General features: G+C 41.4%; 1 protein-coding gene across 1 annotated transcript; it reads right to left on the reverse strand.

Moving 5' to 3' along the window:
- Positions 1-1513: 1513 nt before the first annotated feature.
- On the reverse strand, positions 1514-17084 carry ing3 (inhibitor of growth family, member 3). The gene is made up of 11 exons (XM_014207970.2): positions 16948-17084; positions 16733-16804; positions 15752-15852; positions 15398-15463; positions 4631-4727; positions 4279-4350; positions 3833-4116; positions 3317-3525; positions 2775-2967; positions 2644-2682; positions 1514-2508 (listed from the first exon to the last, which is right to left on the reverse strand). The coding sequence occupies exons 1-11, from the start codon at positions 16973-16975 to the stop codon at positions 2392-2394; spliced, it is 1278 nt and encodes a 425-aa protein (XP_014063445.1). The 5' UTR covers positions 16976-17084; the 3' UTR covers positions 1514-2391.
- Between the last annotated feature and the right edge of the window lie 270 nt (positions 17085-17354).

Genomic DNA, 17354 nt, shown 5'->3' on the forward strand with positions numbered 1-17354 from the left:
CTATATCGACATAACCTGAAAGGCCGCTCAGCAAGGAAGAAGCCACTGCTCCAAAACCGCCATAAAAAAGCCAGACTACGGTTTGCAACTGCACATGGGGACAAAGATCTTACTTTTTGGAGAAATGTCCTCTGGTCTGATGAAACAAAAACAGAACTGTTTGGCCATAATGACCATCGTTATGTTTGGATGGAAAAGGGGGAGGCTTGCAAGCCAAAGAACACCATCCCAACCGTGAAGAACGGGGGTGGCAGCATCATGTTGTCGGGGTGTTTTGCTGCAGGAGGGACTGGTGCACTTCACAAAATAGATGTCATCATGAGGAAGCAAAATTATGTGGACATATTGAAGCAACATTTCAAGACATCAGTCAGGAAGTTAAAGCTTGCTCGCAAATGAGTCTTCCAAATGGACAATGACCACAAGCATACTTCCAAAGTTGTGGCTAAATGGCTTAAGGACAACAAAGTCAAGGTAGTGGAGTGGCCATCACAAAGCCCTGACCTCAATCCTATAGAAAATTTGTGGGCAGAACTGAAAAAGCATGTGTGAGCAAGGTGGCCTACAAACCTGACTCAGTTACACCAGCTCTGTCAGGAGGAATGAGGCCAAAAGTCACCCAACTTATTGTGGGAAGCTTGTGGAAGGCTACCTGAAACGTTTGACCCAAGTTAAACAACTTAAAGGCAATGCTTACAAATACTAATTGAGTGTATGTGAACTTCTGACCCACTGGGAATGTGATGAAAGAAATAAAATCTGAAATAAATCACTCTACTATTATTCTGACATTACACATTCTTAAAATAAAGTGGTGATCCTAACTGACCTAAGGCAGGGAATTTTTACTAGGATCTAATGTCAAGAATTGTGAAAAACTGATTTTAAATGTATTCGGCTAAGGTGTATGTAAACTTCCGACTTCAACTGTAGTCTTGTTATTTTTGTATATAGACCTATTTTTCTACTGCATTATTGACTGTATATTTATTTTACTCAATGTGCAACTCTGTGTTGTTGTATGTGTCGAACTGCTTTGCTTTATCTTGGCCAGGTCGCAATTGTAAATGAGAACTTGTTCTTAACTTGCCTACCTGGTTAAATAAAAGGTGAAAAAAATAAAATAATTGTTGCTCTTTAATTTGTAGTAAATATTTTTCTTAGAACTGTGTTGTTGGTTAAGGGCTTGTAAGTAAGCATTTCATGGTAAGGTCTACACCTGTTGTATTCGGCGCAAGTGACAAATAAAATTTGATTACATTTTTAAATGTTTTACTGCAACAGGGATAGAGTACACAGATGTTTCGGCTTTACAGCCTTCTTCAGTGTGTAGGTACAACACTTACAAAGCAATCAGTCCACATTGTAAGCCTGCTGTGAATCAAAACATTGGTGATTCAAAAGAAATCTACATTTTGATTGTGTAGTCGAATACAATGGATACCTTGAGCTATGTAGTGCTAGTTTGATCAAGAAGAGAGGCCATCGTTGACAGACGAAGCTAGGAAACATGTGAAATACCAAAAGAACTCGGATCCCTTTATTTGATTTTTTTCCTACATCTCTGGAAACTTTAACACACCATCTCAGTACAGAATGACTAGTGACACACACGCACATACAGAAACACTTACACTCACAGACATACACGCTTCAGTTACGACTGATCTTACACTGTACATTCTGAACTCTTCAGCTTTACAGGGCTCAATGGTGGAGGTTCAGTCATATTCATCCATACGTTACCTGAAATGACCACTGTCCCAATCTTCATCCTCATCTTTTAAAAGTCTTAGTTGTGTTTCATCAATTCGTTTTAGAATTAGAATCAAAACTTGTAGAGGGGTTGGGTTTTGTAGTCCAATAACCACCCATGGACTACATTTCCCAGTCTGTGTCATTTCCCCTGTGAGCATTTTACTTAATGAGCACTTCTTGTTGCAGCCGTGCGTGGAAGCCGGGGGGGGTGGCAGCCCTTCCTGTAACAAGGGGAAAGGCAAGGAATGTCTGATGAAAAGGGGAGAGAAGAGGTGCGCCAAGGCTCAAAATTCATGAAGGGGGGGGCGGGGGTGCGCGGGGAGGACAATGAAGTTGGGGGTGCAGTTTCAGGAAGTCTTGGCTCCTTGTCTTGATTTTCCAGTCAGGTGTCTCATCCAAATATTCACACAGGACTGACCCTGCAATAACAACCTTTGACACCACTGTTTTGACCCCTGAGAGGTCACACAGACAGACAGGTGAATAAGAATACTGTGTGTGGCCACAACAGGTACACACACTTGTTTGGGAGGAACTACAGTTGATATAGCATTGACAGTTGGTTTGGCGGGGTAGGGGTGTGGGATGGGGGGGTGGTCCTGGATGAGGAGTGGGGTAGTAGAGGTGGGGTGTCTATTTGTGCCTGCTGCCTCTCCTCTTCATGGCGGCAGTACACTGGGGGCAATACCACTTCCCCTTCGGGGCTTCTGTTAGGCCCACGCAGCCGTAGTGGAACCACTCGATGGGGCACTGCACAAACACACACAGGGCACTCAGGTTAGCTCTCATACCTCATCTCTCATTTGACAAAGTCCTATGTGAAAGTAATGTGGTAACAGCTGTAGAACATGAGAAAAGCACTCCCAAATGGAAATGGGTACTTACGTCTTGATTATCACAGCCCACCATTTCTCCATAAGACACCTTTAACAAGAGAGAAGCCATTTTAGTTAACCTGTCAGCTGTAGGTGTGTGCTGTCCAGTGTGAGAGAGAGTGTCTCTGGATGTGTGTGTACCTGGTTGCAGATGCAGTAGCGGGGCTCGTTAGGGTCGTAGGTCCAGTCCACCTGGTTGTTGGTCTCAGACTCTGGGAGTGCCGAGGCCTGCTGCGACAGCTCCTGTGCCAGGGCTGAAGAGGAGGAGCACGACGACAGGGACGAAGACGAGGAGGAGGACGACGACTGGTGGTTGGAAGACTTGGTGTTGCCTCTGTGGAGGGGCAGGGGAGAAAAGACTGAACAGTTTAGACAAGATCTCAATTTTTCATCTTCATTTATTTATTTATTCATGCTGTGGGGGTGGAGTTGAAAAGCATGGCTGGCATAATGTGGCGTGACATCATGGGACTGGACACTGAAATTAAATGATGTAGCGTGATTTGGCCTGACATCTGTTCATCTGATGTGGGGTGATTCAGGGTGGATTGACAAGGTTTAATAAGGCATGAAATGATATCACTGGAGAAGACCACTAGCTAGGGCTTGTCATGCTTGTCTGAGCGTACGGGGGCTGTGTGTGCACGTGTAAGTTGTGTGTGTGTGCGTGTAAGTTGTCGTACTTGGTCTTGCGTCCGCCGCGGGAGTCAGAGGCGACGGCTGAGCCGGCTGGGGTGAGGGTCTGGGTGAGGGTGTTGGCCAGGGCGGAGGTGGAGTAGGCCCCCGTGGTATCCCGGGAGGTGAGGGAGAACTCCCTCCCTAGCTGGAAGTCATTGTTCTTAATGGCCTCGTAGCTGGCCTTCAGACTGCTAGTCCTCCTGCCCTCCTTCATCTGACATGGAACAGGAGATTGAAGGAGAAGGAGAGGCACAGACAAAGAAAGAAGATGGGAAAGGCAGGTAGAGGGAGAGACACACATAGCCATGAACAGGGTTAGTTACAGTCGTAGGACACACATCAGTTACACATTCAAGGACATTTGTCCCAAACAGATAAGATAATTCTCAGAACACAGTCTGGGTCAAGATACTGATACCGATTCCCATCAGTGCAGCATTCATCTGAATAAAATCAGAGGGCAATGGAGTTGGGTGTATGTCTGTGTGTGTGAAAAAGAAAGAGAATGTGTGTGTTTATACCTGTGCGGTGGCCTGTACAGCCTGCGCTGCAGCCATGGTGATGGCCCCTGCCCCAGCCCCGGGCCCAGCAGGCAGAGAGCTGAGGTTGTAGGAGGCCAGGGGCTGGGATGAGTTCACACTGTACACGTTGTTAGAGGCTGACGTCGTGCTGTTGGTGCGACAGCCCGGTGTGTTCTCCTTGGAGGCGTCTGACGTGAGTGTGGAGAGCAGGGCTTCAGATTTGAACTTCTTCTCCGGGACGTGCTCTGTAGTGTGGTGGCTCGGCTGCGTGGTGTACTTCCTCTCTGTCACACACAAACACGACATGAATTACTACCATCATGACCTCGCATAGGAAAGCAGCAAATCATCTATACAAACAAAGCTCCTTCGCCAATATACATTTTTCTTCCGACATGCAACAACTCCAAAAGAAGGTCAGCCAAACAGCCAAGACTTGTACTTACTTTCCACGGTGGTGTGTGAGTGGATGTGGTGGTTGTTGACAGGCTGAGAGGGGCTGTCCATCTCTAGGGATCCTGACAGAAGAGAGAGACAATGTTAAGAGCTGGCTCTCAGTGACAACACTGACAGACACAACAGTTGACTCAACAGGGTCATTTTTAGGTCAATACTGCCCCCTAACAGGGCTGAAATATCCCGATGGAAAGATTGATACCATTACACTATCATGGAATTGCTATCAAAACAAGACTAGAAGAAAAGCAGCCCATCAGCCCGACATTCTGACAGGGCCAAGAGGGTTAAGATGAAGGGGATGGGTCTTCTATGGTGTTGTGATTGACAGACGTGACTCACGTCTCTCCAGGATCTCAGTGATGCCAGCGTTGTCAGCTTCCAGCTCCATCTTGAACTTAGCCAGCTCCTGGTCCAGCTTCCTCAGGTGGCGGTCCACCTGCAACACACACCCCATTATATACCATACTGTTCATACCCCACAAAAGATGTTGATCAAACCCCCAATATTTTACACATTGAATATTCACTATGAAATAGATCAATATCAAAAGATAGAAACGTCGGGCAATGGCGAAGCTCTAACAAGCCGCGTCTGTGTAGCGTCCTCAAACTTTCGAACAATTTTAAGGCATTTTGACACGGTTTACCTGTTCGTTAATAGTGAGTTGGAAGTTAAAACATCTATTGTATCGCCAAAGCAAAAGATGCCCAATATGTCAAAGCCTCAGACGAGGCATGGAAAAATGCCCCTCTGACAGCCCTTCTTTGGCCTCGGCGGATGCTAGCTCGGAAGAAGCACCAGCATGGTTCAGAATGGAGATGGACAACGGTATAACAAAAATACAAGAGACACTTTCTGAACGCCTCAGCAAAATTGGTCGATAAACTCCACGAAGACCAGAAAGTCACAAAGGGACGAGTGACAAAGTTAGAAAAAGACCATGCTGACCACCAGGCTGCCATCCTGGATGTCTGTGAGGAAGTGGACCAAAAATACAAGAAGTTGGAAGACACCATCTCTAAACTTGAGGAGAAATTTGATTGGAAATTTTCGTAATAAAGGTGCTCGAATTTGAGACTTCAAGGTTTCCCGGAGGCCGTGGAGGGAAGAGACACGATCTCCTTTCTTCAGGACTGGATACCCAAAATTCTGGATCTACCCCCTCCCACGCACCCACTGGAGATCGAGAGGGCCCATCGCACCCTACGGAGGCGGCTGCCTGACCAGGTTGCACCCAGGGCATTTGTCATTACATTTCTACGGTACCAGGACACTGTTCGCATCCTCTCTGCTGCCCGAGCAAAGGGAGAGCTCAAGTACCGAGATGCCAGAATCATGATCTTTCCAGATCTTTCTCCCACACTACACAAGAGGAGGATGGCTTTCTCCCCACTGAAGAGACTTCTGCGTCAGGCTGGCTTGGCATACGGCCTTCGCTACCCAGCAACTTTGTGGATCGAAACCAAGAATGGTGAGCACACATTTGACTCTGTGAAGATGGCTGAAACATACATGAGGAAAGAACTTCCTGACTTGTTCACATCTACTACACCCCAAGGAACTGTCTTTTGAACTTGGATACAGTGGATAGTGAAGTGTTAGCACGAGGAAACAACTAAATTACTCATATGATCGGCTGGCTGGCTGGCTAGCTTGATAATGACTGGCGAGGTAAAGTTGGATCATAGCTAATGTTGGCTGTGCTATTTAGCCAGCTCGCTAAGTTTACAAGGGTGTAGCTATAGCCACTATACATCCACACTATGCCAGGTAGTTACATTTTGCTGTATACTTTTATTTTACGTAGAGAGGTCCAGTCGGGTTTGGTTAAATAGTTATGTGGCTTTTGATTGGGTTTCAAGCTATGTTGTTTATATTACTTCAGGGAATTTTAGCCACTATTACATTTGCTGGCTTGTTTATCGTTAGAGGTGTATGCTGGCGTTAGTGATACCGAGACAGGGATAAGCTACACACTGGCTGGCCGCCTAATTGCCAGCTAGCTGATAGCTTTACACTTGTGTATGTGCGTACATGTGTGTGTATATATATAATATTTTTTGGGGAGGGTAAACTCAGGAGGATGGTGATTGTTTAACTACTTGTCCCTATTTTATATTTGAGAGATGATAGTTATTGTCTGGTAAAGGTTTTCATTTATACATCATAGCTTGATATCTTTTTTCTTGACCTGCTGGGGTGCATTTGTGGTCATCACTTTTGTCGCCGCGCGGCACAGGTTTCAGGGCGCATTGGGGAATGGCGATTGGTTGACATTTGGGTGTGCGGGTAGGCTCTGTTGGTGACTATGAACGCACCCAAGTTTTTTGTTGTTGTTGAGACATGCTCAAGTGGGGCTAAATAGTCTGGTCATTATTGCTGTAATCAAATTGTATTTTGTTACTTGACTAACAATATTTTCATGCAACAAGGAACAGTCAATGTAATTCTAATTCCATGTACATATAATTTAGAATTAACCTTATTCGAGCGATGCTATGCATAGCAGGTACATCTATCTTAAAGACTAGCGTCTAAGGATATGGGTTCTTTAACTCCCTCAGTGGGGGCGGGGGGTATGGTCAGGGTATTAGCTCACGAGATGTTTACTACTTTATACTTTCATTTCGTACACATTGTATACACTCAACGCAATTTTCTTTCTTTAATTTTCCCTATTTCCTTTAAAGATGTCGGCACCTAATAACTATACATTTATGACACTTAACATTAGGGGTACTAAATGCCCAGTCAAACGCAAACACATTCTGAATTATCTAAAGCAGCATAAGGTTGATATAGCTCTTCTTCAGGACACACCTGACTGACTCTGAGCATGATAAACTGAAGGGAGAGTGGGTGGGTCAAGTGTAATATTCATCTTTCACCTCTCTGGCAAGAGGGGTGGCTATACTCATGAATAAGCATTGCCCCTTTCAGATACAATCTCAGATTAAAGACAAAGGGGGTAGGTTTGTGATCATTCAAGGTTTCATTAACACCGAGTCCATTACCATTGTGAATGTGTATGGGCCTAACCATGATGATCCTACATTTTACCAAGACATCTTTTAGAAGTTAACATGCCCATCATCAGACATAATAATGGCAGGGATTTTAACTTGGTACTGGACCCTTCCAGTGATAGATCTTCCTCTAATAGTATCAGCCTCACACAGGCAGCTAAAATGTTAAAAACAGAAATGAAACACTTTGGACTTGTAGACTTATGGAAATTTCACAACCAAAAGGTTAAAGAATACTCATTTTACTCCCCTGTCCATGACAGTTACTCTAGAATTGACTTATTTCTTATTCCTGCAGCCAAGGGAAGTTTAACGACTGGGTGTAAGTACTTACCAAGATGTATATCAGATCATTCTGCCCTGTTGGCTGCAGTACCAGTCAGTAGAGCACAGCCACCCTCCAGATGGATGTTTGGCACATACTAAATAATCCCACATTTGTAACATTTCTGAACACTCATATAGTCATATTTTTTAGCACCAATAACAACTCTGCCTCCACCCTAATTTTATGGGAAGCTCTCCTTGCATATCTGAGGGGCAAATCATACCCTTTCGTTCAGGTGCTCGTAAGATGTAAAAGGCTCAAGTAAATTAGTTGGAGAATGAAATTAGAGATCTGGAAAATGAACATAGTGTAACATTTGACAACTCAACAAAAATTTGACTCAAAGCGATTGGAATATAACACCCTGACGACCTATAAAATGGAAAATGCTCTTAGGAGAACAAAACAAAACTACTATGAACATGGAGATAAAGCAGGAAAGTTTCTTGCTTGGCAGATAATCACCAGGGTTAGACGGATTCCCTATTGAATTCTATCAATCCTTTTTACCCAAACTAATTGAGCCTCTACAGTATGTTTAATTATGCCATAGAGACAGAAAAGCTTCCAGACACACTTGAACAGGCACTGATCACAGTTTTGTTAAAACCTGGGAAAGATCCTCTGCTTTGTGGGTCGAATAGACCAATATCTCTATTGCACACTTCATATAAGATTCTTGCGAAACTCATAGCTCTTAGACTGGATAAGGTTCTTCCGGACTTGGTTGATATGGACCAAACAGGCTTTGTAAGAAACCGCTCATCTCCTGATAATATCAGAAGATTATTTAATATTATGTAGAGAATGACCAAGAATCTGTAGTGGCGGCTTCATTAGATGGGGAAAAAGCTTTTGACCGCATAGAATGGAACTACCCGTTTGAAGTCTTAAAGAGGATGAATATTGGACCAAAGTATGTAGGTCTGATTAGATTACTGTACAAATGTCCGGTAGCTCAGATCCTGACTAATGGAAACATTTCCTCACAGTTCTCTTCATCACATGGCACAAGACAGGGTTGTCCTGCTAGTCCTCTCCTTTTTTCGTTGGCTATAGAGCCACTGACAGAAGCTTTTAGATCTCATCCAGCTATCCATGGTGTTTGTATAGGTGGGCCTGAACTAGAGGTCGGCAGACTATGATTTTTCAACGCCGATACCGATTATTGGAAGACTCCAAAAAAAGCTGGTACCGATTAATCGGCCGTTTTTTAAAATATATTTGTAATAATGACAATTACAACAATACTGAATGAACACTTATTTTAACTTAATATAATACATCAATAAAATCAATTTAGCCTCAAATAAATAATGAAACATGTTCAATTTGGTTTAAATAATGCAAAAACAAAGTGTTGGAGAACAAAGTTAAAGTGCAATATGTGCCATGTAAGAAAGCTAACGTTTAAGTGCCTTGCTCAGAACATGGGAACATATGAAAGCTGGTGGTTCCTTATATCATGAGTCTTCAATATTCCCAGGTAAGAAGTTTTAGGTTGTAGTTATTATAGGAATTATAGGACTATTTCTCTCTATACGATTTGTATTTCATATACCTTTGACTATTGGATGTTCTTATAGGCACTTTAGTATTGCCAGTGTAACAGTATAGCTTCCGTCCCTCTCCTCGCTCCTACCTGGGCTCGAACCAGGAACACATCGACAACAGCCACCCTCGAAGCAGCGTTACCCATGTAGAGGAAGGGGAACAACTACTCCAAGTTTCAGAGCGATTGACGTTTGAAACGCTATTAGCGAGCACCCGCTAACTAGCTAGCCATTTCACATCGGTTACACCAGCCTAATCTTGGGAGTTGACAGTCTTGAAGTCATAAACAGCGCAATGCATTGCAAAGGGCTGCTGGCAAAAAGCATAAAAGTGCGGTTTGAATGAATGCTTACGAGCCTGCTGGTGCCTACCACCGCTCAGTCAGACTGCTCTATCAAATCATAGACTTAATTACAATATAATAAACACACAGAAATACGAGCCGTAGGTCATTAATATGGTTGAATCCGGAAACTATCATCTCGAAAACAAAAGTTTTTTTCTTTCAGTGAAATACGGAACCGGTCCGTATTTTATCTAACGGGTGGCATCCCTAAGTCTAAATATTCCTGTTACATTGCACAACCTTCAATGGTATGTCATAATTACGTAAAATTCTGGCAAATTAGTTCGCAACGAGCCAGGCAATAAATGCAAGAGCAGTGACACAATTTCATGTTAGCAGGCAATATTAACTAAATATGCAGGTTTAAAAATATATACTTGTGTATTGATTTTAAAGAAAGGCATTGATGTTTATGGTTAGGTACATTAGTGCAACAACAGTGCTTTTTTCGCAAATGCGCTTGTTAAATCATCACCCATTTGTCAAAGTAGACTGTGATTCGATGAGAAATTAACAGGCACCAGATCGATTATATGCAACACAGGATACGTTAGATAAACTAGTAATATCATCAACCATGTGTAGTTAACTAGTGATTATGTTAATATTGATAGTTTTTTACAAGATAAGTTTAATGCTAGCTAGCAACTTACCTTGGCTTCTTGCTGCCCTCGCGTAACAGGTAGTCAGCCTGCCATGCAGGCTCCTCGTGGAGTGCAATGTAAGGCAGGTGGTTAGAGCATTGGACTAGTAACCAGAAGGTGGCAAAAACGAATCCCCGAATCCCCCCTGAACAAGGCAGTTAACCCCCGTTCCTAGGTCGTCATTGAAAATAAGAATGTGTTCTTAATCTGACTTGCCTAGTTAAATAAAAGGTGTAAAAAAATATAATAGGTATAAAGGTATAAAAAAAAATCTGCAAATCGGCGGCCAAAAATACAGATTGTTATGAAAACGTGAAATCGGCCCTAATTAATCGGCCATTCCGATTAACCTGTTGGGGATAGGGGGCAGTATTTGCACGGCCGGATAAAAAAACGTACCCGATTTAATCTGGTTATTACTACTGCCCAGAAACTAGAATATGCATATAATTATTGGCTTTGGATAGAAAACACCCTAAAGTTTCTAAAACTGTTTGAATGGTGTCTGTGAGTATAACAGAACTCATATGGCAGGCAAAAACCTGAGAAGATTCTGTACAGGAAGTGCCCTCTCTGACCATTCCTTGGGCTTCTTGACTCTCTTTATTGAACATTTAGGATCTTTGATGTAACGTGACACTTCCTACGGCTCCCATAGGCTCTCAGAACCCGGGAAAAAGCTGAATGATGTCGAGGCAGCCCCTGGCTGAAAAACATTAACGCCTTTGGTAAGTGGTCTATCAGAGGACAATGAGACTGAGGCGTGTGCACGAGGCGACCCCATGTTTTTATTTTCTCTCTCTTTGTACTAAAACACGGTTTCCCGGTCGGAATATTATCGGGTTTTTTTTTTTTTACGAGAAAAATGGCATAAAAATTGATTTTAAACAGCGGTTGACATGCTTCGAAGTACGGTAATGGAATATTTATAATTTCTTTGTCACAAAACGCGTCGGGCGCGTCACCCTTCTTTACCCTTTCGGATAGTGTCTTGAACGCACGAACAAAACAGAGGATATTTGAACATAACTATGGATTATTTTGAACCAAACCAACATTTGCTATTGAAGTAAAAGTCCTGGGAGTGCATTCTGACGAAGAACAGCAAAGGTAATAACATTTTTCTTATAGTAAATCTGACTTTGGTGAGGGCTAAACTTGGTGGGTGTCTAAATAGCTAGCCCTGTGATGCCGGGCTATCTACTCAGAATATTGCAAAATGTGCTTTCACCGAAAAGCTATTTTAAAATCGGACATAGCGTGTGCATAAAGGAGTTCTGTATCTATAATTCTTAAAATAATTGTTATGTTTTTTGTGAACGTTTATCGTGAGTAATTTAGTAAATTCCACGGAAGTTTGCTAGTATGCTAGTTCTGAACGTCACATGCTAATGTAAAAAGATGGTTTTTGATATAAATATGAACTTGATTGAACAAAACATGCATGTATTGTATAACATAATGTCCTAGGATTGTCATCTGATGAAGATCATCAAAGGTTAGTGCTGCATTTAGCTGTGGTTTGGGTTTATGTGACATTATATGCTAGCTTGAAAAATGGGTGTCTGATTATTTCTGGCTGGGTACTCTGCTGACATAATCTAATGTTTTGCTTTCGTTGTAAAGCCTTTTTGAAATCGGACAGTGTGGTTAGATTAACGAGAGTCTTGTCTTTAAAATGGTGTAAAATAGTCATATGTTTGAGAAATTGAAGTAATAGCATTTCTAAGGTATTTGAATATCGCGCCACGGTATTACACTGGCTGTTGCGTAGGTGGGACGATTTCGTCCCACCTAGCCCAGAGAGGTTAAACTGGTTACTACTCTTCCCCAGAAACGAGAATATGCATATAATTAGTAGATTTGGATAGAAAACACTAACGTTTCTAAAACTGTTTGAATGGTGTCTGAGTATAACAGAACTCATATGGCAGGCCAAAACCTGAGAAGATTCCATACAGGAAGTGCCTGTCTGACAATTTGTTATCCTTCTGTTGCATCTCTATCGAAAATACAGCATCTCTGCTGTAACGTGACATTTTCTAAGGCTTCCATTGGCTCTCAGAAGGCGCCAGAGAGTGGAATGACGTGTCTCCTGTCTCTGGGCGAAGAACAGCAGGAGTATTTGTTAGTGGTCAGGATAGGAACAGTGACACTGGAGATGCGCATTCATGACAATTCTCAATTTTTTTCTTTCAGCCTTTGAATGAATACAACGCCGCCCGGTTGGAATATTATCGCTATTTTACGAGAAAAATAGCATAGAAATTGATTTTAAACAGTGGTTGACATGCTTCGAAGTACGGTAATGGAATATTTTGACATGTTTTGTCACAAAATGCGCTCGCGTGTCACCGTTTGGATAGTTACCTGAACGCATGAACAAAACGGCGGTATTTGGATATAACTATGGATTATTTGGAACCAAAACAACATTTGTTGTTGAAGTAGAAGTCCTGGGAGTGCATTCTGACAAAGAACAGCAAAGGTAATCCAATTTTTCTTATAGTAAATCTGAGTTTGGTGAGGGCCAAACTTGGTAGGTGTCAAATTAGCTAGCCGTGATGGCCGGGCTATGTACTCAGAATATTGCAAAATGTGCTTTCGCCGAAAATATATTTTAAAATCTGACACCGCGATTGCATAAAGGAGTTCTGTATCTATAATTCTTAAAATAATTGTTATGTATTTTGTGAACGTTAATCGATCGACCTCTAGCCTGAACATCTGGTCTCGGTATATGCCGATGACATTTTGCTTTACCTCACTAAACCAGACATTTCACTCTGAACATTAGTTGACATCCAGAAACAATATGGGACCTTTTCAGGATATAAAATAAACCTATCGAAGAGTATAATTATGCCTTTTAACAGGGCAGCTATGCAGAACCCAATCTTAGACCAGCCATTTTCTTGGAAACCACAGAAAATGACATATCTTGGATTGCAAATTCCTTCTGAAATGATTAAGACACATCAACTGAACTATACTCCACTTCTCAAAAAGGTTGGGGAAGAATTGGATAGATGGCGGGATTTACCAATTTCTCTTATTGGGTGGGTGAACTGTGTAAAGATGAATATATTACCATTATACCATTATATTCCTATTCCCAAAGTTTTTTTTCAAACAAATTAATAGGAAGATTTCTTCATTTCTGTGGAAAGGGAAACCCCCCAGAGTGAAACTCTGAAACTTTATGCAAACAATAATCAGAAGGAGGACTTACTCTACCTGACTCCCAGTTGTATTACTGGGCATCTCAGTTAAAGGCTGTGTGGCTAAGGCAAAATACAACAAGTTCACCCTCTTGGAGACAGAGGAGTGTCTGACCCCTGCTACATTGGCATCTATACCTTATATTAGCCCACCTAAAGCTTTGATAGGTCTCATAAACAACCCTTTCATTAAAAACACTTTAAATATATGGATTGAAGTCTGTAAACAAACAGAAGGGCTTAGATATATATATGAACAAACACCTTTCTTTAATAACCCCATCTTACCCAAAGCCCTGAGAGATGGTATTACATTTTCTTGGTTCAACAAAGGAATTTTAACATTTGTAATCTCTATAGAGAAGGTGAACTACTATCCTTTCAACAACTGGCATCTCATTTTCAGTTACCTCAAACACATTTCTTCAAGTACCTACAGGTTAGGCATTACATTGCCACTCAGCAGGGAGGTAGGATTCAGCACATGAGTAAACCTAAAACTGATAAACTGCGGCTAGAAAGGAAAGGGGTAAAAAGGTTTCATTTCCTACATGTACTCTGGTCTTCAAGCTCTATTGGGGAACGATGAACCTCTGAAAGCTTGCATGAAGTGGCATGATGACCTTGGTCTCATTTTTGAGAATGAGAAATGGGGAAAGCTCTTTTTAGATGCTCAGCGTCTTTCATTTAACACAAGGCACAAGTTGCTGAAATTCAATATTTTACATAGGTTCTACTTTACACCAGAGAGACTGTATAAGATCAATTCTAAATATTAAAAATGTTGCCCACGGTGTAAAACGGGAGTGGGCACACTTACGCATGTTTTTATCCTGCCCTGAACTAAGCAATTATTGGAAAGACATTATTCAGATCTTATCACAGGTCACTAATATGACAGTACCACTAGATCCTTCCCTTATTCTTCTTGGAGATGATTCTGTTCTACCAGTTAGTATTTGTAGCAAAACCAGATTCATTAAATTGGCAGTCATTGCAGCCAATAAATGCACCGCTATTATATGGAAGAGTGACACTCCGTCAAGCAAGCAGATGTGGCTAAAATAACAATCCTCCTATATTCCATCTAAAAAAATAACATACAATTTATGCAATAAACCCTTTGAATTTACTGATGTCTAGGGAGACGTTCAGCAGTTTCTAGAAACGTCACCTTAGCTGCCTCATTACTACTTTCTTCATTAAGGTATTATTATTATTTGTTTTTGTGTTGAATAATTTATTTTCTAGCATGGAATGTGAAGGTCATTCTGTTTCTTGTTTTGTTGTTAATCAGTGAGGCTAATATCGGTCGAGGGGTATTCCTGTGTTGGGGAGGGCTTTGCACAATGTGCCCCCATGTAGCATGGTGTTTTGTGTAGGTGGAAGGAATAACGTGGCATTATCTGTGTCATATTTTGATGATTGTTAAATTGTAAAAAAGAAATGCCAATAAATATATTGTACAAAAAAATATATAGAAATGTCAATATCTAAATAAATATTGAAAACATCTGAAAAGACTGGCATTTTAGTGACTTCCAAATGATTTGCATTGTTTGACTGCCACCTAGTGGCAATGAGACAGCCCAGTCCTGAACAGAACATTTTATATTTTAGTGGTGACAAGCACCCACAAATCATCTTCAAAAAGGCCACCAGCGATAAAGATTCTCCTCCAACTTCTGTCTGATTCTCCTGTCTTCCCTGTAGCTCAGTTGGTAGAGCATGGTGTTTGCAACGCCAGGGTTGTGGGTTCGATTCCCACGGGGGGACAGCACAGAAAAAAAATGTATGAAATGAAATGTATGCATTCACTACTGTAAGTCGCTCTGGATAAGAGCGTCTGCTAAATGACTAAAATGTAAATGTAAATGTAAAAACTTCCCTTGTCCCAACCTTTTTATAGAAGTGGTTTCCCAGGACCCATTAAACAAAAGACATTGTTAGACAGAGCTCCGTCTTGGCATTCAAATTCCAACTCACCAGATCATAAATCTGATTGGCCAGCTGTACTTTTTCATCTGCATCCTCCAATGCCTTATAATAATCCTGAAATAGAGAAAAAGCTGTCAGAGGCTAACACCATATAAAAAAACTAAAGCCTTTGGTGAACTAACACTGGCACTTTTTTACTCTTCTTACTAGCTTTGACTTTGCTGATAGCTACTTTGAGGAAAAATGTACTTACTATGACTGTGATATTTGGTTGTGCCACCTAGCTATGTTAAGATGAATGCACTATCATATCAGCTTTATCATAAAACATTAATGGGCTTAAAAGGACAAAACTGTCTTTTAGAAAAGGGAAATATACATAATCTGAGATTTATTTGGCACCTTTTTGATGACTCCCATCTGCTCTTCCCTCCACTCTGGCTTGTTCTTCTTTGCATTGACAAAGAACTCATTCACCCTCTGCTCCAACTGGTCCATGGCATCTACAGCAAATGGGAGGAGTGAGCTACCTGGACAGGTGTGTCCGAGACACTATTCATATGGGTTTATACTGTGCATGCATGTGGAAGAATTCATATCTATTTGTACTTCAATGCTGACCAGAAGGGCCGATATTACATGCGGTGTCTGTGGACCAGAAGGCTTGTGATTAAAACTACCAGTGAACCGAACCACCACTAATACATCAGTGGTTCCCAACCTTTTTCAATAACTCTACCACCAACTGAATTTTGCTGTCATGAGTCTTCTCAAGAACCCCCTATAGAAAGTACCCCTGGTTGGGAACCACTCTACCACATAGCCGTTCAGGTTAAATTAATATCGGTGTATGTTCTAGTTAGCAAACAGTTCACGTATATGTATCTAGTTATAGTCACATGAAAAAACAGTTAACTAGCTACATGTATAACGTTGATACTACATGTGATGTGTACGCTCCGAATCGATGTCCCGTCTTGTTTACATTCATTGTTCAACTTCTGTGCATGCACACATGATCAACAATCGTTAGTTGGACCTCTATATGGAAAACAAATATAACATGATCGTATGTTGTAATTTCTATAACCCTAGCTAGAATCAAACAAACCCAATAACGTAAACTTTCTCAGGTTACTGAAAGTTGTTGCAATGTTATACTAGCCAAGTTCGCTACCGCAAGCGAGCTGTGTTAGCTATACAAATAAAAATACTGCATTTAACACATTTTTATTTGGACGCAACTAGCTAATTTGTGTTAAGAGTTCGATTCTTTATTCTACATGACCCTAAAAAGTGCGAAACTGATAATTATGTGTTTTCAACTTGAAAAATGCTCGCCGGTGAAGTGTTTGTAGACTGTCACGTTGCAGCAATGCATACTCTGAACTTGCAGGTCCATCTCTCTCATTTCCGTAAACCTGTCGCGGAGATCCATGGGTAGCTGCTCGATCACTGCCAGCGAGAAGAAAAAGCGAATATAGGTGTTAGCATGGCTAGGCTAACAGTCCGGGCGCGCTCCGGCTAAAATTATGCACATTTACAACAGTAAATACACAAATAATACCACCTAGGCGTAAAATAAACGTAATACTCACTCTCGAGGTAGTCCTCTAGGTACAGCATCTTGGCAAATTAGATATTTTAGGCGTTTATGAAAATAATTTGTGTCTTTCAATATGGCGCCGCAAACCGCTGTGTCCCGAAGAAAAAATACCACTGACAAACTGAGGTCAGAGAAAGTGACGTCAGTAGAACGTAGAATGTGATTGGCCAGATATGGAGTTGAGTGCTAAACTTCAAAAGTCCGTTAGTTCCTGTAGTTCATAGACATCAATTTCAAACGTTGACTGAAATAACATAATTAAGCTTTTCCAACGAGGTAAATTTTAATTGTAAATTAATACTTATGTGTAACCTCAATGAAGGTGAGCAACAATAATGCTCATCTGGCACAATTTATATTGTGTAGGCCTACACACACATTGAATTGAGATATGATTTA

Source organism: Salmo salar, chromosome ssa07 (genome assembly GCF_905237065.1).
Source record: "Salmo salar chromosome ssa07, Ssal_v3.1, whole genome shotgun sequence".
In the NCBI taxonomy this organism is placed as follows: Eukaryota; Metazoa; Chordata; class Actinopteri; order Salmoniformes; family Salmonidae; genus Salmo; species Salmo salar.